The 26,142-nt window shown below is 49.2% G+C and overlaps 1 protein-coding gene across 11 annotated transcripts in view; it reads left to right on the top strand.

Annotated features, from left to right (window-relative positions):
- CCDC102A (coiled-coil domain containing 102A) overlaps positions 1 to 26,142 on the top strand; it is an 820,703-nt gene that overhangs the window by 717,602 nt on the left and 76,959 nt on the right. For all 11 annotated transcript variants that reach the window (XM_085636974.1, XM_085636976.1, XM_085636977.1 and 8 more), the window contains 2 exons: positions 16,651 to 16,759; positions 25,233 to 25,349. In XM_085636974.1, coding sequence (XP_085493100.1) covers positions 16,651 to 16,759; positions 25,233 to 25,349 — 226 coding nt within the window. The remainder of the gene's footprint in view (positions 1 to 16,650; positions 16,760 to 25,232; positions 25,350 to 26,142) is intronic.

Consider the following 26,142-nt stretch of genomic DNA (forward strand, 5'->3'; position numbering starts at 1 on the left):
ATTTAAGATTGCTTAGAAGGGTAAGGCACCTGCTGCAGGCATCTCTCGGCATCAGGCAAGTCGCATGATATGCCAGTAATTCAGCTTAGGTGGTAAATACAGTTGCTGGAGAGGTCTGTGTTCACTCGGATCATAGGTTTGAATTATAAAATAACTTAGAGGGTCAAAAGTACCTACTGCAGAATGTTGCATGTAAGTTGTAGGTCACTTATTTGAATTATCGGTAAGATTGCTAAGTGAGTTGTTGCGTGTGTTCAGAGATGCATGTATAACCGGCAGATCACGCGTTACAAAAGTGTTAAAGTAGCTGTATGAGGTATTCACCCACTGCAAAACCTGTAAGGCAACTGAAACTTTTATTATTTTTAGGTTGGGTAAAGTGGTTATTTTTGACAAGTATCAATCCTTATTATAAAGTGCCAAAAACCAATTCAGTGTGCACTGGTACAATGAATGACTCAGTGAGTTGAACTCTTGCCGATTGAACCTTCCGTACCTTATAGCGCACAAGTGCAAATCTGAGCCTTCAAACTTCCCCAGGGAAAAAAATTGAGTGCCATTAAATTTGACAAAAGGTGCACGCGTTATTACAGAAGAGGCGTATAGAGAAGTATATGAAAAAATCTATTATTGTGTTCTACATATATGGTTATTATTAAAATAATGACACACCTTTAGAGACATTTCTAAAGCACTTGCATAAATCTTCATATGAGAACTTGATAAAGTAAAAAAAACACTTTCAAATGTCATTTTATTTCTTCGCACTTTATGAAGTAATAAGCTGACAGTGCTTCACTGAGGACAGACCGGGAAGGAGCACGTTACGGTTCCCGCAGCCACACTTCCCTAATAGGTGATGCCGGCTTCGGGAAGAAGGCAGCTACGCATTTCACCAAACATAGAAAACGCGCACACGCTGCATGAACTTCCTCAGACATCAGTTGCCATTGGCTGCTCTCATTGGAAGGCATCACCAGGGGCTTCCGCAGTGTAATTCAAGGCGACAGCCAGGAAGTGTCACCAAGAGGTCTGGGAAACACGCCGGTGCCTTGGCTGGTGGGAGCATGAGTCCAGGGAGGAGATATGAGAGATATGTAATTTGACTCACAGGCGCTTCTCTCAGGCGCAGGGAGGGAGGTGGAGCAAGGCAAAGAAGCAAAACACATTTCAAAGGGGGTTGGGTGATGAGGTATTTCGTGCATCTGATTTTTGCCCACCCTTGTGTTGCGTAATTATTCCACACACTTCAGTTGACAATTGGCTGAGTTGCTATAGATGATGTTTTGAGCGCTCTGTGTGTTCATGCCGTATTTAGAGCGCCCAGAGCGTGGCCATAGTCCTCCAAGCACTGTCTTGTTTACAGTCGGAGATGCCAGTCCTAGGGAAAAGGGGATCCCATGTCCCAGGCCCTTCCCTCCAGTGCCTGATCTTTCAACTGTTGCTCATTTAAAATTCCAGTCACAACCTGCGCTTTAGTAAAGTTATTAAAGCAGTGGCGAAGATAATACTAATTAAAGGGTCGAGTTTTTCAGGTGAGGAGGAAATTTAAAAAAAGGGCGCAAAACGAAGTGGCATGTCCAAGATCACACAGCTCTCGTCACCCGGGGAGGCGAAGGCTGAACGTTGATTCCCTGGCTCTGCCGTCATCGTTTTAGACCATTGTGTATATCAGGTACGACGATGAAGCACCGAGATACAATGCTATTTGTTGTTATGTGTGATGTAAAAGATTAATACCAGCAATAATGCCATTTACGTATGATTTTAGACTCCCTGGTGTAAATTGTATTTCAACTGTGACAATTATTCAACTGGTGTTGGAAGGGGTTCCCCGGGGAGGCTGCGGAATGGGTTCCTGACCACCCTGAGGCCCACCCTTCCCAGATTTAGGCCGAGCAAGAGCAGGGAGGCCCTTCCTGGAAGGGTCTCGCACCTAGGATCGCACGCGCTGCGCTTACTCTCTCTTTGGATAGAGGAACACCACACAGTAGTTCGTTAATAAGCTTTTATCGGTAGTTGTCAGGGATCTTTATGATCCGGCAGGCAGGTGCAGAATTAATGCCGCAAGCGGCAGCGATCTTGTGATGATGGGAAAGGGGTAGCGGGACAGTCTTTCAATCAGTGTCTCTGCGAGGTATCCGGCGCACAGCTCTCAATCCTCGAGCTGAGGGGATGTTGCGTCTCTTCGGCAATCTCTGCCGATTCTCTTGGAGGAGCGGGCCGCGAGTCACTCAGCAGGCACCGGAGGGTCGTCGTTCAGGGAGCCGCGACGGCGTCAGCAGGGCTCAGATGGTTCAGCGTTACGGGGAGCCGCGACGGCGTCAGCAGGGCTCAGATGGTTCAGCGTTCGGGGAGCCGCGACGGCGTCAGCAGGGCTCAGATGGTTCAGAATTCGAGGAGCCGCGACGGCGTCAGCAGGGCTCAGATGGTTCAGCGTTCGGGGAGCCGCGACGGCGTCAGCAGGGCACAGATGGTTCAGAATTCGAGGAGCCGCGACGGCGTCAGCAGGGCTCAGATGGTTCAGAGTACGGATAGCGGTTCTTCTGTTCGGTGAGCGATCGAGCTGCGACCAGGTCCGCAGGCTCTCGTCAGTCCAGGTCTTCTCTGCCTCTCGTCCCTTCAGCACCTCTTGTTATACTCCCCCTCCTCTTTGAAGTCCGGAGTCCTCGCGGAGAGGGGTCTCGTGCCTGGGGGGCGAGGTGTCGGGGTTTCCTGTCGCTCAGCCCCTTGATCTGTTCAGATGTGTCCGGGAGGGACCCCAGACGCCCAGCAGGAGAGGCGCCCGCTCGCCGGGGGCCGGGTGGCCGATCGAAACCTCCCTCGGGGAAGAGTCCAGAGGTGTGACATAGTCGGCGCCTCTCGGTCTGGTTTGGGGGGGGGGTTTCGTTCTCCCTCGGTCGGGCATGCGTGTTGGGGATCTGGTCGGCCCTCGGGATGTTGGTCCACGGAGGCCGGAAGGTCGTGCCCACGGGGTTCGGCGTGTTTGTAGTGTGACTTGCTGGTCGGGAGGGCCCACGCCACGAGGCCGGTCTCACACGTGCCCCCCTCAGCTGAAAGGCGGGGAGAACTACCCATCCACTTGGGAGTTCTCCTCGCTGAAGCGGAAGAATCGGGACAGGCCGTCCGCGTTGGCGTGGTCAGTCCCGGGGCGATGTTCCACAGTGAAATCCATCCCCTGGAGAGAGATAGACCAGCGTAGCAGCTTGGGGTTTTCCCCTCGCATCTGCATCAACCACCGCAGGGGTCGATGGTCCGTTTGCACTCTGAAGTGTGTTCCAAACAGGTAGGGCCGTAGCTTTTTGAGAGCCCAGACTACGGCGAATGTCTCACGTTCAATCGTGCTCCACCGCTGTTCTCGGGGCAGTAACCTTCGGCTGATGAAGGCTATGGGCTGATCTATGCCTTTGTCGTCGTATTTTGAGAGGACTGCCCCGATGCCGTGTTCCGAGGCGTCCGTCTGGACCACAAACTCCTGGGCGTAGTCGGGTGCTTTGAGTACTGGAGCCGCGCACATTGCGGCCTTTAGGGTGTCGAACGCCTTCTGGCAGGCGGGAGTCCAGTGTATTTTCTTGGGGTGTTTTTTGGAGGTTAGTTCTGTGAGAGGGCCTGCGATGCTGCCATAGTTTTTAATGAACCTTCGGTAGTAGCCGGTGAGGCCCAGGAAGGCTCGGACTTCCGTTTGGGTTGTAGGGGGTTCCCAGGACAAGATGGCGTCGATCTTCGGCTGGAGGGGGGCGACCTGCCCACTCCCCACCTGGTGCCCCAGATAAGTTACGGAGCCGTGCCCAATTTGACATTTGCTAGCTTTGATGGTGAGGCCGGCCCGGCGTAGAGCCAGCAGGACTTGACGGAGGTGCTGGAGGTGCTCGGTCCATTGGGAGCTGAAGACCGCTATGTCGTCAAGGTATGCTGCGCTGAACCCCTCTTGTCCGGCCAGGACCCTGTTCACCAGCCGCTGGAAGGTGGCCGGGGCATTTTTCATTCCGAACGGCATCACCCTAAAGCGGTAGTGCCCATCCGGGGTGGAGAAGGCGGAGCGCTCCTTGGCTCCCTCGGTGAGGGCAATCTGCCAGTACCCACTGGTCAGGTTGAAGGTGCTGAGGTAGCAGGCGGCCCCAAGGCGGTCAATGAGTTCGTCGGCACGGGGGATAGGGTGAGCGTCTGCTCGGGTGACCGCATTGAGGCCTCGGTAGTCCACGCAGAATCTCAGCTCGGGGGCAACACCCGGGGTAGTCGCCTTCGGAACCAGGACTACCGGGCTGGCCCAGGGGCTGTCGGAGGGTTCAATCACCCCAAGGTCTAACATCTTTGCCACCTCGGTCTGGATGCAGGTCCAGACCCGATCAGGGACCCGGTAGGCCCAATGTCTCACTGGCGGGCTGTCTCCGGTGTCCACGTCGTGGACACACCAGCTGGTGACCCCGGGGGTCAGGGAGAAGAGATCCGCGAACTGCCCAAGTATCTGGCGGCAGTCGTCGGTCTGTTGGGCTGTGAGGGCGGTCGACAGTTTCACTCCCTCCACGGATCCATCGGCTTCCTTCGCCCCCAGGAGGTCGGGGAGGGGCTCGGTGTCTTCTTCGGCCCCATCGTCGGTGGCCAGGAGTAGACTTAATTCGGTCCGTACAAAGTGGGGCTTGAGGCGGTTCACGTGGAGAACCCGGAGGGGGTTCCGCGGGGACTGCACATCGATGAGATATGTGACTTGGCTCTTCCGCTCGACCACCCTGAAGGGCCCAGTCCATTTATCTTGGAGAGCGCAGGGTCTCACCGGGGCCATGACCCAGACTTGTTGGCCCGGCTGAAACTCGACCAGCGTAGCATTCTGGTCATACCAGCGCTTCATTTCTTCTTGACTGGCCTCGAGGTTTGCTTCTGCGAGTTCCCTGAATTTTCGGGTCTGGTTGCGGAGCGCCAGGATGTATCGGAACACGTCTGGAGGGGTCCCCCGGGGGGTTGCTTCCCACCCCTCCTTGACCAGGCTCAGGGGTCCTCGGACGGGGTGTCCATATAACAGTTCGAATGGGCTGAACCCCAGGGATTTTTGGGGGACCTCCCGGTAGGCGAACAGGAGACATGGGAGGAGGACGTCCCACCTCCGGCGTAGGGGTTCCTCGAGGCCCATGATCATCCCTTTCAGTGTCTTGTTAAAGCGCTCTACTAGGCCGTTTCCTTGGGGGTGGTACGGGGTGGTGAATTTGTACGATACTCCGCACTGCTGCCAGAGGGACTTCATATATCGGGAGATAAAGTTCGTCCCCCGGTCACTCACGACTTCGCGGGGGAACCCCGTGCGGGAGAAGATCCCCATCAAGGCCCGGCCCACCACGGGGGCCGTTACGGTGCGGAGAGGGATGGCTTTGGGGTAACGGCTGGCATGGTCCACCAGGACGAGGATGAACCGGTGGCCCTGGGCGGTCTTAGGGTCCAGTGGTCCGACAATGTCGATTCCTACCCGCTCAAAAGGGGTACTGACGACGGGGAAGGGTTGGAGCGGAGCCTTGCGCTTGCCCCCACTCTTTCCGCTGGCCTGGCACGTGGGGCAGGACTTGCAGTGGGCCTCCACATTTGCTCGCATCTTGGGCCAGTAGAAGTGGGTGACGAGTCGCTGGTATGTCTTATCTTGGCCTAAGTGTCCGGCCAGGGGCACATCATGGGCCAGGCCCAGGAGAAGACTTCGGACGCGTAGGGGTACTACTAGTACTCGGGCCGATCCCAACTCGGCCGACTTCTGTTCACTGTACAGCAGTCCGTTCTCCCAGTATACCCAGTGGGTGCCAGTCTGGTCGCCTGCTGCTTGGGCCTCGGCCTGTTGTCGGGGTCCAATGAGGGACGGGCAGGTGGATTGTTCTTGGCAGAACTCTTCACGGGAGGGGCCCCCTTCGCAGGGCCACGGGGCCAGTTCTGGCAAGTCCCTGAGTTGGGTCGGGGTTGCGGGGTCGGAAGGCCCGGATTCTTCGCCGGGAGCGGTTGGTTCGTCCTGAAGGGGGTCGTGGGCCTCTGGTGGTGTATCGTGGCTCTCGGGGATGGTGGCGGTGTTCAGGGGCATGGCCTCTCCCCCCTCGGAGGAAGGTGCCCAGAGAGTCATCGAGCGCGTGGTGGCGCATACCCACTCGGGTAGGCCCATCATTTCTAGGTGGGCCCTTCGTTCCACTTGTCCCCACGGGGAGTTCTCCAGGTCGTTGCCCAGGAGGCAGTCCACGGGCTGGGAGGTTCGGACCGCTACTTTTAACTTGCCGGTGACTCCCCCCATTCGAAGGGGACTAGGGCCATCCGGCAGAGGCTCTCGGAATTGTCTGAGATGACGGGGCAAAAGGTGTCAGGCAGGATCTGATCCTCGGAAATCAGGTGACAGTGGACCGCCGTGACACTCGCCCCCGTGTCCCGGAGCCCCTCGATGCGGTGACCATTGACCGCCACCTGCTGTCGGTACTTCTTCGTGTTGGCGGGCAGGGGCGTTCCGGGGACCATCTCCCGGTCCCCTAGGGAGACCAAGGCCATGGCGGCTGGTTCCCATTCTTCGGAGTCTTCCATCTCTTCCCCCAGGGCTACCGAGGCCATCTGTCGAGCCGGCGGGGTTGTGGTGGTGGTCCGCTGGTACAGGGGACACTGAGGGTCACTGGCATAGTGTCCGGTCTGCTGGCAGCGGAAACATGTGATCCTCCCTCGGGGTCCCGGCCTCCCTGGTGGCCCGGTGCTGGCCGGAGGCGGAGCTGGAAAGGGCGGAGAGTGTCCTCTGGGAGGGCTGAGCGGGGATCCCCCCGGGAGCTCCCTTTGCCGGCCTTGGTTCCCTCCGCGTGGCGACCGTAGTCTCCCACGGGGCCCCGGGAGGTCCGGGTGTTCACCCACCGGTCAGCCTCGACGGCCAGTTTCCGAGGGTCTGTGAGTTTGCTGTCCAGGAGGTGCTGGCGCAGCTCTACGAAGCCATTAGCGGCCAAGTGTTCCCATGCGATCAGGTCGAACAGCTCCTCAAAGGTGGAGACCTTGCTGCCCTTGATCCATCCGTCCAAGGCCCGGCTGTAAAAGTTCACGTACTCCACCCATGTGGTACCGGGTATCTTTTTGCAGTCTCTAAACCGTTGCCGGTACATTTCAGGGGTGAGCCCATATCTGGTTACCAGGGCCTCTTTCATGTGACTGTAGGAGTTCATCACGGTGGAGGGCAGGTCCAGCAGGGTATCTCTCCCCTCGCTCAGGAACCGGCCCCACAGCCCAGCCCCCCAGTCTTTCTGCGGGACTCGGTGAGAGGTCATGGCGACTTCGTAGGCCTTGAACCATTGCTGAATGTCGTCGTTCTTATAGTACTCTTTCACCACATCTTTGGGGATGTGGACCTTCGGTTCCACGGTGGAGGAGATGGGTTGCGTTTCCGAGGGTCGGGTCTCTGCTCGCTTGGCCTGGAGCTCGATCTCCTTCAGGCTATGTTCGTGCTCTAGTTGGAGTTTCTTTTCTTCGTGTTCTCTCTGTCGTTTCTTTTCTTCTAGTTCTCCGTGTAGGCGTAATTGTTCCACTGCCAGTTTTTTCTCAGCCAGTTTTATCTCTCCTTCGATTTTTAGTTTTGCTAGTTCCAGTTCGTGGTTGCGACTTCTTTCTCGGTCCGCTAGTTCCTCTGGGGATAGGCCCCCCTCGGGGGCGCCGTTCCTCCCTGGGCTGCTTCGTGGTTCGTTGGGGTGCTCTCCTTCTGCTTGTGACCGGGGAGTTTCTGCCTCGACCCAGGTCTTTAATGCCCCCTGGAAGTCCTCTTTCGTGCTTAGTCCGGTGGTAGCGATTCCAAAGTCTTTGCAAAATTGTTTCAGTTCTCGGTGCGTATACGATTCTAACTGGTCCTTTTGAAATGCCGTGCTTGGGTTGGTGCCTGCGGCACCTAGGGAAGTTTCTCCTTCCATTCTTCTTGGTGGTGCGTAAGCCGTCTACTGCACGATCTCTAGGTGTTGGCTCGGATCCCGTCGCCTGCCACCAAATGTTGGAAGGGGTTCCCCGGGGAGGCTGCGGAATGGGTTCCTGACCACCCTGAGGCCCACCCTTCCCAGATTTAGGCCGAGCAAGAGCAGGGAGGCCCTTCCTGGAAGGGTCTCGCACCTAGGATCGCAAGCGCTGCGCTTACTCTCTCTTCGGATAGAGGGACACCACACAGTAGTTCGTTAATAAGCTTTTATCGGTAGTTGTCAGGGATCTTTATGATCCGGCAGGCAGGTGCAGAATTAATGCCGCAAGCGGCAGCGATCTTGTGATGATGGGAAAGGGGTAGCGGGACAGTCTTTCAATCAGTGTCTCTGCGAGGTATCCGGCGCACAGCTCTCAATCCTCGAGCTGAGGGGATGTTGCGTCTCTTCGGCAATCTCTGCCGATTCTCTTGGAGGAGCGGGCCGCGAGTCACTCAGCAGGCACCGGGGGGTCGTCGTTCAGGGAGCCGCGACGGCGTCAGCAGGGCTCAGATGGTTCAGCGTTACGGGGAGCCGTGACGGCGTCAGCAGGGCTCAGATGGTTCAGCGTTCGGGGAGCCGCGACGGCGTCAGCAGGGCTCAGATGGTTCAGAATTCGAGGAGCCGCGACGGCGTCAGCAGGGCTCAGATGGTTCAGCGTTCGGGGAGCCGCGACGGCGTCAGCAGGGCTCAGATGGTTCAGAATTCGAGGAGCCGCGACGGCGTCAGCAGGGCTCAGATGGTTCAGAGTACGGATAGCGGTTCTTCTGTTCGGTGAGCGATCGAGCCGCGACCAGGTCCGCAGGCTCTCGTCAGTCCAGGTTTTCTCTGCCTCTCGTCCCTTCAGCACCTCTTGTTATACTCCCCCTCCTCTTTGAAGTCCGGAGTCCTCGCGGAGAGGGGTCTCGTGCCTGGGGGGTGAGGTGTCGGGGTTTCCTGTCGCTCAGCCCCTTGATCTGTTCAGATGTGTCCGGGAGGGACCCCAGACGCCCAGCAGGAGAGGCGCCTGCTCGCCGGGGGCCGGGTGGCCGATCGAAACCTCCCTCTGGGAAGAGTCCAGAGGTGTGACAGTCGGCGCCTCTCGGTCTGGTTTGGGGGGGGTTTCGTTCTCCCTCGGTCGGGCATGCGTGTTGGGGATCTGGTCGGCCCTCGGGATGTTGGTCCACGGAGGCCGGAAGGTCGTGCCCACGGGGTTCGGCGTGTTTGTAGTGTGACTTGCTGGTCGGGAGGGCCCACGCCACGAGGCCGGTCTCACAACTGGCACAAGGGTTCTGGGCTTACTAACAGATACCAAGAGCACCGCAGGCCATTTGTTGTGTCCCGGGTTACGAGCATTTGTCGTAGCGGGTAAATCACAGCAAGGGGAGATGTGTGGCTCATCTACTCTCCATGCTCCAAGTCCACTGCACGTGTGGCAAAGTCTTTTATTCGACATCACACTTCAGTAATGGACAGTGAATGAAAAAGAAATGCAAAGGTGTGTAGGTACTCAGTGACCAAGAGTGCCTTTGTGTTATTGAGAAGTGCTGGCACTCTCCCATCAAAAGTATTGCACGTCCCTCACTCAGAGAAATCTCTCTTGGAAGCTGACGCATGCTTTCTACACATAGCGGGTAGCATGCTGCACAGTGGGGAATGAGTGGTAGGCAGCGTGTATTGTTGGGATCTTGTGTGGGGAAGTGTTTTTTTGTCATTTGTGACAGATCAGAGGGGCCTGAGGACACGTCGCACGACGTAGAGTGTGATGAAGGAGGTGGTTGAAGATAGAGTGCTGTGGGATATGGTTGCATTTTTGGCAGGTAGATACGGTTAGCAGCCCTTTAGTATGATGGTTTTATTTATGTTTTCTGGAGAGGTGCATGAGTGCACAGGGAGAGGACGGAAACAAACAGATTATTATACGGTCCCAAGTAGAGCAAGGGACAGAGCGATGGATACGAGATAAAGTTAAAGGCAAAAGTGAAACAGATAGGAGAAGGAAAGACACAGCGACTGATGCAGAAGGGGCACAGAGAGCAAAGAATCTAGGAGTGGTGGATAAAGGCAAAGGGGGTTAGGAGGGATGGGCACAGGGAAAAGAAAATGTACAGAGGAGTGATCTGTAAGGGCACGTGGAGAGGCAAAGACACAGCGGTGTGATGTATAAGGGCAAAGGGAGAGCAAAGACACCGAAGAGTGATATGTAAGAGCACAGGGAGAGCAAAGACACTGAGGAGTGATATGTAAGGGGTCTGGGAGAGCAGAGACAGACAGGAGTGATATGCAAGGGCACAAGAAGAGGAAAACAAACAGAGAAGTGATATGTAGTGACACGGGGAGAGCAAAAACACACAGTAGTGATATGTAAGGGCACATGGAGAGGCAAAGGCACAGATGAGAGATATGTAAGGACACGGACAAAGGAAAGAGACACAGGAGTGATATGTAAGGGCACAGGGGGAGCAAAGATACAGATGAGTGATATGTAAGGGCACAGGGAGAGCAAAGACACATATACTGAATAAGCAGCTACCTATGTTATATGACATCTCTTTATTAATGTAATAACTGCACTTTCACAATTGCTTTATTAACCTTCCTGCTTTCTCAAATTTGCTTGAAAATGCAACATTTGTCCACTCTTTTTTCTGCGTAGGTTGTTCCGGCTCGCTCGCTACGCTCGCTCGCTGCGCTCGCTCGCTGCGCTGCATTAGGACAATAATTTTACGCCCCTCCACTTTCAAATGTCACCAGCCGCCCCTGCAGAACAATGTCATACATTCACCCCAGTACAGAGATCTGGGCCCAAATCCATTGTTTTTTTACTCACCACACCATTCCAGTTTGGACCCAGCCATAAGCAAATCAGTCTTGACCCTGTGCCCTATGGGAACAGTCCAACCCGAACTGCCAGGCCAGGTCCTCCCTGGACTGGAAACAAGCATCCTAGGACTGGTTTCGGGGTTTCACCCCTCTTCAGCCAGGCTAGCTTGCTTCCAGTGGCATGGAGAGCACGAGACTCACGTCTGAGCATACCCGTCCCACTCGGGGTGACAAATGCAAAAAGAACTGTTGATGGACAGAATGCAGAACAATGTCATACATTCACCCCAGTACAGAGATCTGGACCCAAATCCATCGTTTTTTTGCAACTATCCCCGGGTCACCTGTCTCCGAATCGGCTGCATTTGGAGGGGGAAAAATGAACAACACAGCTGTGGGCTAGCACGGCGGGGACCCGGTCCGGTGCGAACTGCCTGCAGAGGAGCACTGCGGGCAGCGCCATCATTGACATTGGTGCACCGCCCGCAAACCATATAGCCCGGTGCAGCCTTACTCAAATCTCAGGGCACCAGGATGTGACGTGCCCTGCGGCGCCGGCATATAATCAAGGAACCTGACTGGTGGTCCCGGTGATTATGAATTCATTGTAGCGCAGCAGACTGTGAGCCTGCCAGCATTGTAGCCTTAGCTAACAGGGGAAGCTCTGACGCCTGTGGGAGAGCACCGCGCGTGCATACGAGCTGCAGCATGCTGCCAGCTGCATCATCTGGCTTCCACAGTGGCAGCTGAGACAGATATGCGTGACAATGCATTTCAGTGCGGTAGTGCGGAGTACCACACTGAAATGCGTTAGTCTAACACCTGATGTGTGATACTTGGCAGGACTGAGTCTACATTAAAAACTCGCTTTTTTAAAAGTTTTGGACTGGCTGCTTTCTAGGATTCACTTGGATTTATCATCACCAGGTCTATATTCAAGGTTTCACAATTAGGGTTGTTGATAGACTTTGGGCCATTTCAAGCTCAAAACCTTTGACATTAAGTGGCCAAACGTTTGTGACTTTTAACTCTACTTTAATAGAGAGGAGACGACCGAAGAGGCAGCTGAGTCCGATCATTGTATCCGTGAAAAAGTCAGGATTTTGATGAAAGGCTGTCCAAGAATAGAGTCCCATTTGTTCCCAAACTCGGTGAAGGGGAGCGGTTACCGAAATATCAAAGCCCAAGTGGCCAAAGGTGCATTTCAAAACCAAAGAAAATGATGGTTGGAGTGTTGAACATTGCAAGCACTCACCCCCAGTCAACTGATCTGGGTTTAATCCATCATCATTCTTTAGCTCACTCCACCACCCCAGTTCAGACATGGCCATATGCAAATCAGTCTCACCCTGTGCCTCATGGGAACAGTCCAGCCCGAACTGCCAAGCCATGTCTTCCCTGGACCGGAAACAAGCATCCTGGGACCGGTTTCGGGTTCATAACCCTCATCAGCCAGGCTTGTTTGAATCCAGTGGCAAAGTGAGCAAGGGACCCACGTCTGGGCATACCCTGCCAACTTCAGCATAAATAGCTCCTTAAAGCCCTTACATGGGTGCATTCGAAGAGCAAGTCATATTCTTTCAAAGATTCAAGTGTTCAAACGCTGAAAAGAGATTTTGAAAACGCAAGATATGGAACAAATCTGGTCAAACATTGATGACGTGTGTGTCAATCCCAACATCGTCGATCAGGTATATGTGGTATGGAGTGTAACATGACGAGTTTCGAGGATGATACCGAATACCAGCATGAGCCCCAGCACTTCCTGGAGCTGATGCCCGTAGATTTGACTCCAAAGGCCTTGAAAGACACATGCTCACATGTCCAGAAACCCACAGTGCACAGGGTCCTCAGATTCTGTGCACCTTCTCCTCATTATAATAAAAGTTTAGGTGAATGTCATTAGTGAAGGAAATACATTTCACTACTTGTTCTGCTTTGACATCTTGGAGGTGCATATGAATCTTCAACAGTGGCAGCTGTGAATCGCCAGTGAGTAGCATTATTCATTGGCAGAAGGCGTGCTGTAGATTCACACTCTGTGCACAGACTGAAAATCTGCGACCTCTCTTCGCTCTAAGCAATGATGAACGTAAAGTAGAGAAACAGAAGGGATCCTAAAATACTGTCTGATTAACTGCTAGTATGAATGACAAGCCAGCAATGTACTATAAACGAGCGACAGAAGTCCCTGTGTCTGCCCTGCAAATGTTAGCAAAAGGAGTATTTTCCAAGAATGGGAAGATGGCGCCATGCTTACAGTGGAGCGAGGGCACAGCGTTTCTTTAAGTGTAAGATTAGTTATGGATAATAAATCTGGATACATTTAACAATCTAATCAATCAATCAATCAGTCAGTATTTGTTTACACAACGGGGGTATCCAGACGCTGCGTGGGAGGGGGTAGCTACCAACAAATCCAGGTCTTGAGGCCCTCCTGAATTCGGCGAGGGAGGCAGAGGTTCGGAGATGGATGGGGAGGTCGTTGCAGGCTTTGGCGGCGAGAAGGGAGAAGGCGCATCCTCCGGCTCGACTTAGAAATGGCTTTGCACTTAAGTGGTTGTGCTTCACCACCCTCTGGTTTGGTCTCCCTTCTAAAGTTCTTTGGAAATAGCTTGAGAACGGTAATTTATTTTGGTCCCTTCTCCGTTTGTGCCTTTCCAGGACATTGGCAGTAGTAGGCACACAGAAAATTGAGGATAGAGCTTGCCTGATAGCAAATTTTCAGACTTTTAATACTGAATTGTACATTACAGTTTCAGGAACGTGTATTGAAAAGCAGTTCCAAACTCCAGCTGTCCAGCCTTCGCCTGCCAAATAGCAACAAAGGAACGCTTGAACAAGTGCTGAGAAGCCCGTATCTTTCTGAGCTTTGATCTAGATTTTTTTTTTCTCCTGCAACCACAGTATTTTACATGGAATTCAGTGTCTAACAAGCCTCTTCCTTCCATTGTAGGACAGACACAATTAAGGTGACTTTGTGGATGTTTAGTGGACTAGAGTGTCATAATAAAATAATACTTACGCAGACGGCCCTTGAAGTTATAGCTTTAATTTCCGAATATTCATAAGCAGAAATAAATCCCTCTTCACAATTGCTGCAACAGCTAAAAGCAAAGCATTACTCTGAAGATTTTCAGCGTTCCGTTGGGTGAAATGTTAATGTTCGCCTTCGGCTTCTTGTCCTGCATTGTCCCTCCTCTCTTTCTGTGTGCCCTTCTGTAGCTAGAAAGTGACATCTGATGCTGCGAAGTGAATGGCAGACAAGGAAGGGAAGAGAGCGAAACAGAATGCTAGAGTGAGACAAATGAAGAAGTGGGAGAAGGGAGGTAGAGGTAGAGATAGGTGAGGAAGGGAAAGATGAAACAAAAAGAAAGAAACATGAGGTAGCAAAAAAGACACAGCGCAAGAAAGATAGAAGTAGCAAAAGATGGCAATAGGTAGGTAATGGTTTGCAGTAATGAAGAGCGAGCTAGAGAGAAGTAGAAGGGCATTCAGAGATGGGTGGGGTACAACAGGGGTGAGACGGAGTTAGAAAGGTACGGGAGGCAGGTGAGGTAGTGGTGGAACGATATAGATGTGATGTCAGGACTATGGGCGTGCAAGGTAGAGAGAAAGTGGGGCAGTGGCACACAATAAAGAGAGAGGTGCAGAAAGACAGGTCAGATTAAAAAGTAATAGGGCAGAGAGAAAGAGAGAGGTGAAGGTTCGCAAGAGATGACGTGTAGAGAAAAAGGTGAAGCAGGTGAGGTGGAGATACCACTCCCCCCGCCCCCGCACCTTGAGACCCTCACGGGTGATTAGAGCGCTTCACACATCACTGATTGATTGATTGAAATCCCTGATTGAAAGAGTAGGGGCTGGCACAGAGATGGAGAGAGTTGAGTTCCAGTGAGAAGTAGAGAGAACTGAGGTCGAGAAATGCACACAGAAAGAAGTAGAGGGCGAGCCAAATAGAGAAGGAGATGAGAGAGTTAAAAAGAGGAAGGAGGGAGGTCATTGGAGGTATAAATACTACTCTAACCTGTCAAGTATTTATATATATATATATATATATATTGCGAAAGGTGCTCGGTTGTCCCTGCCGCGGCTCCAAACCAAAGGGCGCGTCGCCTTGACGAACCAACCCAGCAAGGTCCGTAATGAATTAGCAACAAAGTTCCTTCTAGTAAAGGATGACGACGCCGTGTCTTGTGCTGAAAATAGATGTATTCGGCAGCTGCTGGACGCGTTTCGCCTGACCTGCAGGCTTGTTCACCAACAGTGTAAATAAAGTTTAATCGCCATTGGTCACATGATAAACTACAAACACAGTGTGTTAGAAAAAAGATTCGTAGTTTTCATTTGTCATGACTGTAAATAAATTCAAAATTCAAAATTATTCTCAATGATTGCAGTAAAAGGGAAATACCATTCTCAAATGTATAAATACACCTTGGATGAAATTAATGTCCACAATTAATTGCTAGCGTTATATAAAGTCATAGTATCCCGCATAGACTACTGACATATATATATATCCAGCCCCTTATTGCATGTGAAAGGCTCTGTCAGAGCTTTAGAGATATCATTTATAAATGAATCTCCTAGGATGGCATGTAGGAGGCCTCTCCATTTGAAGAGCTGCATGAGAACTAAGCAGACATCAGAGGCAGGCAATGAATATTCGTAGCAGAACCAGATTTGTTCAAGATCCCTGGATGTGCAAGAGAGTTCCAGCTTTCTTTGTAAAGCGCCAGATTCAACAATGAGAATCCATATACTCTGCAGCGGACTCACTGGCATTCCCAAGGGTTCGCCCTCTTGATAGAGAGCGCGTGCACAGTTCCAAATATCACAATAGGTTAAAATACATGAACGTGCAAGCTTCACGATAAATGAATCAAATGTGCATTGACCTGTTGGTGAGTGAGCCGCTAATGGCAACCCCAACAGTGGCCGGACATAGTCTGTGTTGTCCATCTTTATTTGTAAAATTCTATTGTTTTGACGCTCAAAGTTGTGCTCCGTGTCAGAGATAACGTGTGTCCCAGACTGCATGGCACGTTTCTGTCCGGGTTGAAAACCTTGGAGTCTCCCTGGAGTTTGAAATGCTTTTTGAAATACCGTATTCCCTTCCATTCTGGGGTGCTGTCAGATATGGGTGATCGCTTATGTTCTGAGATGCGCTCTGTCGTGGCTGTTTTCACATTCCCGAGTCCTGTCAGAGTTAGTCTCTCTTCCACATTTCCGGATGATGCCAGGTTCGTGTTGCCTTCAGAGGTGGATATTTCGTAACTCTCAGTGCTGTTGGCGTCTACGGATGCCCGACGCCCTCTGTGGTGGCTTCACGTAGCATGTAATTGCACTGCCTGTTGCTGCTAGATGTGGGTCTTCTCACACTGTGGGGTGTTTGCAGAGAGCCTTCAGTCTGAGGAGGCGGCTTGTATGGAGGTTCATACTGTATGGGGACTGTCAGACATAGACGCTACGGTGGCGTTCCATCCTATATGGGGTGCTGTTATGTTGGGGTCTTCTCACACTGTGGGTGGTTTGCAGAGAGCCTTCAGTCTGAGGAGGCGTCTTGTATGGAGAGTCATACTGTATGGGGGCTGTCAGACATAGACGCTACGGTGACGTTCCATTCTATATGGGGTGCTGTTATGTTGGGGTCTTCTCACACTGTGGGGCGTTTGCAGTTAGCCTTCAGTCTGAAGAGGCGTCTTGTATGGAGGTCCATACAGTACTGTCAGACAGAGACGCTACGGTAGTGTTCCATTCTATATGGGGTTGCTGGTAGTTTGGGGTGTTCACACTCCGGGGTGCCCTCAGATATGGGAATGCTCAGTTAAGGTACTGGGTGCCCCTTTCTTGTATTTCCGGGTAGGGCTGAGATGCCGCTAGTGTTCCCCCGCCCTCACTTCTGTCCTCTCGATTCTTCCCTTAGGGATAAGATGTCGCTCAGTAAAAGCATCGAGAAGCTGGAGGCGGAGAACAGTCAGTGGAAGGTGAAGTACGAGGAGCTGAACAAGACCAAGCAGGAGGTGCTGAAGCAGGTAAGGGAGGAGGGGCAGGAACCCGGGGCTCATGGGAGGGGAGGGTGCGCCCTGCAGGGTCCTGGCTGGGGGTGGAAGCTGCAGCGAATGTCTTGATCTGGGCTTCTTTCTCCTCTCTTCGCTTCCTTTGTACCGTGCACACTTCCCAGGATTCAACATCCTGTCCTGGGGTAAATCACTATTTCCTGCTCATCCCCTTGATACCGTCAATTCAAGAAGTTCAAAGAATGCCCACTAGAGGACGCCCTGTCCTCGGCTATAACTTCATGACTCTTTCACTTTACTCCCAGCCAGCCTTACAACTCCTGTTCTTGTAACTGTTTCATGTACCCAGTCCTCGGTTCATTAATAGCTAAACAAGCACCCGCTTGCTAAGATGTTTGCCTCGGAACCTGCTCCGAAGCCACATTTTCTGGGTTTTCTTGAAGAATGATTGTCTTGACCTTTGTAAGTGCATCAAACACCATGGTGCCTTCAGAATTTTTTTGGGAATGTTGGTTCCTTGTGTTAAATGTGGAAAAGTAAGGCAAACACCCGCATGGTCTTAAAAAAATAATAATAAAGTAACGCAGCGCGGTTCACACCCTGGATTTCGAACCACCTCATTGTGGACTGTGGAGAGCGAAGCCAGAGTTCAGACAGTCACACAAGTATGTGCGAGCCAACATGTTAACATCAAGGGCCGAGCCAAGGGGTTGCCTGGCTCCTAGAGCCAGTGCACGAGCTGAGCCATGAACATATTTGGCATGTAAAGTATGCAACAGATATCATATGACAGTCTCTTCAAATAAAAATAAAAAAACACTTCTTTAACATGCCGAAGCTTTTCCCCTCATTACATCAGATTGTATTCCACCTCTGGGAGGTGTTTATATTATAAGTGATAGTTTTTGGACATGAACTTAAAAGTACCCCTGCCTCCCATCCCAGATGACAATTCCATTAGTAAACAAAGAGCAAGTCATTTGTTATGGGGACCTAAGGTTTTTATTACCGATGGAGCGACAATATAAATAGAAGAGGGTTTTGTACAGCACAGATCCTGAACTTAGTTTTCTGAAGGTTCACTCATATGTGATAGTGAAGAAAAATAAGACTCAAAATTTGGTCAAGCGGGAAAGCCGGGATAGACGCCAGCTTTTCTGGTTTCAGATTGTGCTGTTCAGGCATTGGATGGGTATCTCTTTAATTCATTTTTAACATTAAAGGTTAGTGCTTAGCTTAGAATTCTTGACTCATGAGGTTAAAGCATGGTTGGCAGGCAGAATCCACATGAAAATGCTGCTTGTTTTGGCCTTGAGGGTCCAAGGAGACCTGGAGAAGGGCCAGGCATACGGCTTGAGCCTGCCTCAAGCTTTCAGTGGCTCGCCTGCCTCTGCCCTCGAACACTGCGCACTTTTAAGTAAGTATGATTGTTGGATACAGCACATGCCCCAAAGTCTATTCTTAAATCTCATCTGGCTGATCAAACGTAGAATAAATAGTAATGATGCGGCCTGTTTTGTGTATTTCATAGTCAGCTGACTGTGACCGTACGCCAAAAGGGTGTTTGTAGCATGTGTGGCTGTAGATCACATGTGTTGCACGCCACTGCCGTATAGTGTTGGTCACTGGCGTTGTCATTTGTTTCTATGAATTTCTGGTAAGCGAATGAGACCCTGTCGCAGTAATTTCAGATACCCTTCTTTGCATTTGAGCAGCTCTCAGGGTCAACTTAAGTCGAGAGATAGAAGTGAGAGGAATCTCTGGGGAGTGATGTGTTTATTCTTTTTTCATTTTATAAAAAATGTTTTCATAATTTTTGTTGAAAAACACAACTGAACCTGGATAGATAATGCCGCCCTTGAGGTGCCTTTGGCGGAAATTGAAACGAATGGGGTCCCCTGTACTGTAATGCCAATAGAGGGACATGGAGCTAAAGAAGAAACACGTCTTCTCACGGGTACCGCCTGCTGCCTGAAAGACATGTAGATGTGGTCAGTTGGCTAATCAACAAATGCAAAGGGTGCTTGGAAGCCAGTGCAGCCTTTAATTGATGGATTTACGCAAGCTTTATGATGACAAAGATTTATTCTTTTTTAGAGCAATGTAAGGGTGTTTCCAGCTGAGTTCTGCAGTGCATCCTTTTCATTGAGAAGTACTAAAAATGTTGGCACTCGGTATAGTCTGAGTACGCGTTATAAATATATATTTTGAAAGCACTTGTTTTACTCCAAACACTAAATCTTTTTTCCCATTTTGCTGCATTCAAACTTAAACTGTATGTAATACAATCTTTAAATAGTGGCTTGCATTACCACAGGGCTTCCGGACATATTTTAGGACCTTATAGCACTATAAGTACACAATACATCGTTGTCCACTGCACCAACCAGAATTCAATTCTATGACTCTTTGGTCACACACACAGACCTCTGCAGTGATCGTTCTAACCAGCAGATGTTTCATAAGGCAAAAGAGTGCATTTCCCACCAATTAGTTCGACTTGTATCTATTTTGCATTTAAGGTGTTTATGCATTATTTTATATGCAATTACATGAAGATGAAAAACCAACAAAAAAGGTGCAGAATATTTTGTTCTTTTTAGGCATCTTTTAGTGCCTTGCCCCCACGCTCCATCCCCACCACCATGGCACTCAGAATCATGATTCCCCTACTTTTTTGTACTTGCGTAAACTGCTGCTCATACTCTACACATGTGTTGTATGCTCTGAAAGGATACAATAGCCATACACTATTTTCAGTACCACAGAGGGAACATTATATTGGTGTCTCTCCAGAGAGGTGTGGATATGTAGAGGTGGGCATTATCCGGGTGCAGCTCCAGCATAGTCGCGCTACCTTGTTGCTGCACCCTGATATCATAGAGAAACCTGTTCCACTGTTGTACACATTAACAGTTGCATACTCGTTTAGCAAAATATAAAGATTCTAGACTTGAATTCCAGCACCACCCTGACATACCCTTGGGAACTGCCTTTTTCGGAAGCTGTTTGTAGCCGCCCAGCTGATAGAGAGATTTATTACCTCCAGATCGGACATGACTTCAGTTGTAATTTTTGCCCGTGGTTGCAGTTGGTGGCCACCGACACTCATTTTTGGACGGATGTAAAAGAGCCTGCAAGAGGGAAGGTAAAGAGACAGGAAGTCTAGGATGGAGGAAGAAAGAGACGTGAGGTAGAATCAAGACTTAGGCAGCCGGCGTATTCAAGAACTCGGAAATTCATCCGCACTGGTGGCAGCTTTTAAGAAGCACTTTAGGCCCCTGCACCTATTAATATTATTGGTGTTAATAGTATTATTTTACAAACTAAGCTTGACTCTGCTCATATTAGATTGGAGCAGGTATATTTAGTGCTGAGACCTGCCCCATCTTTCTAGGTTCATCACGTTGTTTACAAACGAGCTACATCTCTTGTCCCAAACGGACTGTTAGGTTCCTCATTTCACGTTGTTGTTTCGGAGTACCTTCTTTAAGACGCCTTTTACTAAATGTCGTTGAGGAGTGAAAGACTGTATGAGCCCTGTTGCTGTGCTTCGCAATTGAAAGATGCCTATGGGATCCATATAGCGGGGTTTACAACAGCCAGGCTAGCATGACCTAACGTGGAGCCCCTGAGGTCTTAGAGTATGAGCCGCTCCACTGTCGTTCATATTGCGTAGACGTATTATATTAGAGTTAAATGTTTTTATTGAAATTCATCAAGACACGGAAAACAGCAACAACTTTGAAAGAAATACTTAGTCGTATCATGTATCGTGCCATTCTAATGCATATGGATATTCAAAAGCTATGCTATTTCAAAATACAACTTTTCAAGATGACATCCAGTTAGAAGAAACCCTCTGGGGCCCAGAGGATTAAATCCAACAAGTGAAGGGAAGTGGAGGAGAGAAAGGTAGAACACCGTGGTTCCTTTATTTTCAAGATTATAGTAAAAAATATGAATATCTCCATGGTATAGCCCAGATCTCAATGCACAGCTGCAGCACTTTTCATAAAGGCAGCAGGAGTTACCAAGCAGAGCGATGTCCCATCATAAGTGGGATCATGGATAGGGCAAAGCTATGCCAATTTCATCTCGCCCGTTCCTGCCACCTATTTCCACTGCAGCTCAACAAAGTCCCCTGGTGCATCCAGATGCGTCAAGACCTGCTCCTTTCCCTCTATCTTCAACTGGATTCTTGGAAGCCGTATGGAGGCCTCAATGCACAGGCATTTAGCTCCTTTTTGTAATCAATTCTAGCTCCTGCCTCTGTAGCTGTGCGGTGCAGCTGATATCCAGAACAAAAATATTTTTATACCGCCTTTCTCTGATTTCTCAGCCCCACTGCTGCTTTGAAGCCCGCTTCTAATAAATGGGGACTGGTGACTTCCACCAAGAGCGGGCCCTTGGCTTCCTTGGCCGTTGGGGACAGAGTGGAAAGTCTTGATGTCTGGGTGTCCTGATCAGTTTCTGGGTCCCTCTAGTCTCTATCTAAGAAGTCATGTGCTTAAAAGACTCTGAATTAAAAAAATTTACACTGTGTATATTCAGCAGGATTGTTGCCATTCAAATTCTTGTCCGTGTGGCCATATCAGCATTCGGTAATTTCTAAGTGCTGTGTTACTGAGGAGAAAACGCAGTAACTCAGCCTCCTGCGTCTCCGATTCTCAAATTCAAGGTTTTGAACTAGATATTCCAATGAATGAGCCATCTGCTCCAGCCGACCCACCTCTATACCTTTGCTATCAGTCTTCCTTATCATTCTCTGTTGCAGGCTCTCCTGCCGCCGCCTTGGACTCTATTTTTAGTAAGGTGTTTTTTGTTTTTGGAAGGAAACCTTGGATTTTCCTCTTAATCATTTTGAGTTGCTGGTATCAGCCTTCTCTGTCAACACTTTCGCTTCCCCCAGGGGTGGATCCTGAGGAGTAAATAATTCATGATTCTCAAGCAAAGGCTTCTGTTTGCTGTCTCCAAGAGACCTCTCCCAGACCAGACCTCTGCTGCAGTTTCAGTGGGTGGGTGCACTCCACAAAGTGCTGTAGGGGTCCCAATGATGGATCAATGTGGATTTGAGGAAAAAAACAACCTGGTGGTACCGGTTCTGATGGGCCCTTTCCTTCAACCTTGTTTCTTTGAAATTGCCAACTTGAATGACATTCACAAGGCCGACGAACCACACATGGTGACAGGGGTAAAAAGGATTTGTAAGCCACTAGGTTGGCTTTCTCTAATTCTTTTAGCACTTTTTGGCTGTAGTATCGGCTTCCCTGTTTTTCTTCCTCTTTCTTGAGATTTTTTCTATCTGTTTTACTGCAGGGCGTTCCTTTCTGCCTCTCCCATTTTTTTACACATATCACTCTGGTTTTTTTTTGCACCTGCGCTACCATGATACTTGTCCCTCTATTCCCTCCCCTCTCAGGGTGGCTACGACCCACACCCTTTTTTACTTGATCTTTTGTCTCCTTGCCCCACCGTTCCCTCCAACTCCCCAACCCTCCTCCTCTTTGTTTGGTCACCTATTGCTTTTAGGTCTCGCCTGACCCAGCGCATGCGCTGGTCTGGCGAGACTTATTGAGAGGGCTCCAAAAAGTGCTACCAGGCCAGCCTAGAGCTACAGTGCATGTGCGCTCACTTTCGCGGCCGCACGGCCGCTTTGATGTTTGATCGTGATCGCGATCTCGATCACTTTCACTTTCCGCTTTACATAGCCAATAGGTCTCGCTTTTGGGACCTTATAAGTATTTAGTTATGCAACTGTTGCATGGCTAAACACTTATAAAGGTCCCAAAGGCGAGACCTATTGGCTATGCCAATGCTTGTTTTTAATTCTTGTTTGTTCCGCCTTCAGCTCTCTAGCAATTCTCATCGTGATAGTGGTAGAAATAGTAAACATACTATTGTGGCTCAATCTGACTTTGTTTTAACCTCCTGTCCATTATGTTTTTTAATACATTGTTTTTACTATTCATTTAATTTTCGTATGGGAAGGTTTTTTCTAAGAAAATCATTAGATTTGCATGGAAATTTGTTGTCACCAAGTGTCGCAACCCTTTTACTAATGATTTTAAGTCCAGGCTTTTCTAAGTCTTCATTTAGCAAATACACGTTCATTACTCCTAAGCGTCATATTTATCTGAAATTTCATGGCGTCACAGACGATCGTCTCTGGATTTGTTAATTGAAAGAAAACCAGTAATGATTTCCTAAGAGTTATTAAAAGGAACCTCGCATAAGTCAGATGCCTATGTCTCTAGTTGTCTTAATGTTCCCTACTTAAATTCAAGAACTCTTCTTCAAGTCTATTCGCAATATGTTTTTTACATCTCTTTTAGAAAGTGGCATCTGAATGTGGATATAACATTGCCGTTTAAGAGGTAGTGAACCTATTCCAGGACTTGACGAGCTGGACCACTTTTTATGTAGGAATTAGGTGGTTACTAGCAAGCAGGCGTTCTTCTGTGCATAGTATGTTTGATTTGTTTTCAGTAATTGGGGTTTACACATTTTTGTAGTGCAGTGTTTGCTCTCTCAGTACTAAGAACTCTTGCCTCCTCCATAATACTTCACGATGTTAGGTAGCTATTGTGTGACTCATGCTGTCTCCTTCAGTGAAATTGAATGAACAGCCACATGGACATCAGCCCATGCCTTCTACAGGTGACTGTTTGGATTTGCATCATAGAACGAATGTGGAAGTTGATAGATCTTTCCTCAGTATCCCTATTGGATGAAGGTTCATTCCTTTAGTGCCTACTTCCTATCATTTGTTCTCACTCCTTGGTTCAGTATCTTAAAGGCATGAATACCCGGTGAAGAGCTCATGCTGGGAAACCAAAGTTTAGCGAAAAGTAATAATGCTTCTTCAGCGTTGGTGTATTCAAAATGTTTGCATTTGGTGTACTCACCCTCTTAGAAATGTTAACAAGCATTACTTTTTATAATCTCGAAATTGAGGAACCGGAGCACGCAAACTTTTAAATGATTGTAATATTTATTCATTAATGAATATTGGAGGAAATTGTGCTTCTACAGGAACACAGTAAACACTATGGGGCCTATGCATCAACAATGCCATTTGCGATTCCTTATTAGCGAAAAATAAGGAATCGCTAATAAGGAATAGCAAAAGGCTTTGCATGTAGGAATCGCTATTCAAATAGCGATTCCTTAATATTCCTTATTACCGAATCGGTAATACCGAATCGGTAATAAGGAATACCTACCCATTCATTCCTATGGGCTTGGAGGCCCATAGGAATGAATGTAAAGCCAGTCTGTATTAGCGATTCGGTATTACCGAATCGCTAATAGCGGGAGCACTTTCAAGGGTGCCAGGGTGTCAAAAGGACACCCTGTTGCACCCCTGAAAATGATATGTGCACATATGTTGCACACACACATGCTCTAAGGGCATGTGTGTGCGCAACATGAAACTTTGAAAAATGCACAAAAGTGCATTTTTCAAAGTTTTTGCAAATTACCATGCAGTTCATCTTCATGGTAATTTGCTCCCCCTATTAGCGAAATCGCTAATTTTTTAACTTTGATGCATTGCATTTAAGGAATCTCACTTTGGGATTCCTTAAATGCAATCGCTATTTAAGGAATCGGTATTTAAGGAATCCCTATTTAAAGAATCGCTATTTAAGGATTCCTTAAATAGCGATTTCTGCTTTTGGGTTGATGCATTGGGATTGGGTATTTTTTACTTAATACCGGGAGCTATTACCGAATCGGTATTTTACCGACTGGATTTTGGGTTGATGCATGAGGCTGTAAATGGAGAAGACACTCAAAATTTAGACCACTGATATAAGAACACCACAATTTGGCCACCAGGTCATATAAATACCAATATGAATGCCCATTCCTGAAATAACAATCTGACATGCTTACTTGTAAAGACAATTGCAAACTTAGCTGTTTTGTGTTAAAAAAGAACAAACCAATTCGGTTTCACTGCCACAACTCGTGGTGTTTTCTTCCTCCGGTGTTTTTCTCAGTCTTGTACAATTTCTCCCTCTCTCTGACTAATGGCATCGTTGTACTTATGCCGCTGAGACTTGTTTCTTTGTGTTTTGTCTGCTGCAGCTGTTTGTATGTCCATCCCTCTCGATGTCTGTTTTTAGGTCTCGCCTGACCCAGCGCATGCGCTGCTCTGGCGAAACTTTTTGAGAGGGCTCAAAAAAGTGCTACCATGGCCAGCCTAGAGCTACAGTGCATGTGCGCGGACGCGCGCGCGCCGCGCTTGATCGCGATTATTTTCACTTTCGCGGCCGCTTTGATGTTTGATCGCGATCACTTTAGTGGCATAGCCAATAGGTCTAGCTTTTGGGACCTTATAAGTATTTAGTTATGCAACTGTTGCATCGCTAAACACTTATAAGGTCCCAAAGGCGAGACCTATTGGCTATGCCAATGCTTGTTGTTTGTTGCTTCCCACTGTTTCCTCTGTTTATGCCTCTCAGTTTTTTTCTGTTTGCAGTTGAATATACTGAAGGAGCTCCACCAGGACGAGTTAGGCCGGATCTCGGAAGACCTGGAAGATGAGCTGGGGGCACGCTCGAACATGGACAAAAAGCTGGCAGACCTACGGGGTGAGGTGAGGAGCTGGGGTTTGGTCTAAGGTAGGCTGGGAGCGAGTTAAAATATAGCATTATCTAATTTGTTGTATTACATAGATGAGGCAAATTTTGAGATAGGACTTGGATATAGCTTGATATGAGATCATTTTATTTATTGTTTTGTTTTGTAAAGCGCTAGGTTATGACATGGAGCCACTCCGTAGCCCTCGTGACATAGAAGCCGACAGGTTCCTTTAGTAAATCGGATTCCTTTATGCCTGATGAAGTCATATCTTCGAAGTCTGGACCTTATATAATCATTCAGGCCCCTCAGTCGATGGAGCTCAAACCACATTCCTCTGGGCCTGGTCCCTTTGAAGAGCAGGATGGGGTTAGTCCTAATGGTCTTTGATGAATCGGGAAAGGCTCTTTGAAAATGCTTGTTTACAGGTTTAAAAAAATGTCACTCTTGGTTGATTGCTAAAGTCTGGGTTTAGTTCAGTCCAGAGCTGGGTGCCCAGCACTTGGCTCACCCTCTCTCTGTGAGATTTGCAGTTGAACCTTATCTGTGACATCCAGTGTGCTTTGCTGGATTTCAAAGCTCGACTTGTATGTGATTTGGGTGAAAAAACCTCTAAGTACTTTGGGGCGCGCCTTTGTGCTATGTAGAGCAGTTTGAATGTCGTTCTTCATGCTACTGGTAGCGAGTGAAGAATCTCAAGTGACAAGATGGTGTGAGGTGATTATTTTTGATTGAGACATAGTCTGGCTGCCTGAGTTTGCAATGTCTTGACCTTCTGTTTCTTTTGGTGAGCCAACGTAGTCTGTTGA

Source organism: Triturus cristatus, chromosome 12 (genome assembly GCF_964204655.1).
Source record: "Triturus cristatus chromosome 12, aTriCri1.1, whole genome shotgun sequence".
Lineage (NCBI taxonomy): Eukaryota > Metazoa > Chordata > Amphibia > Caudata > Salamandridae > Triturus > Triturus cristatus.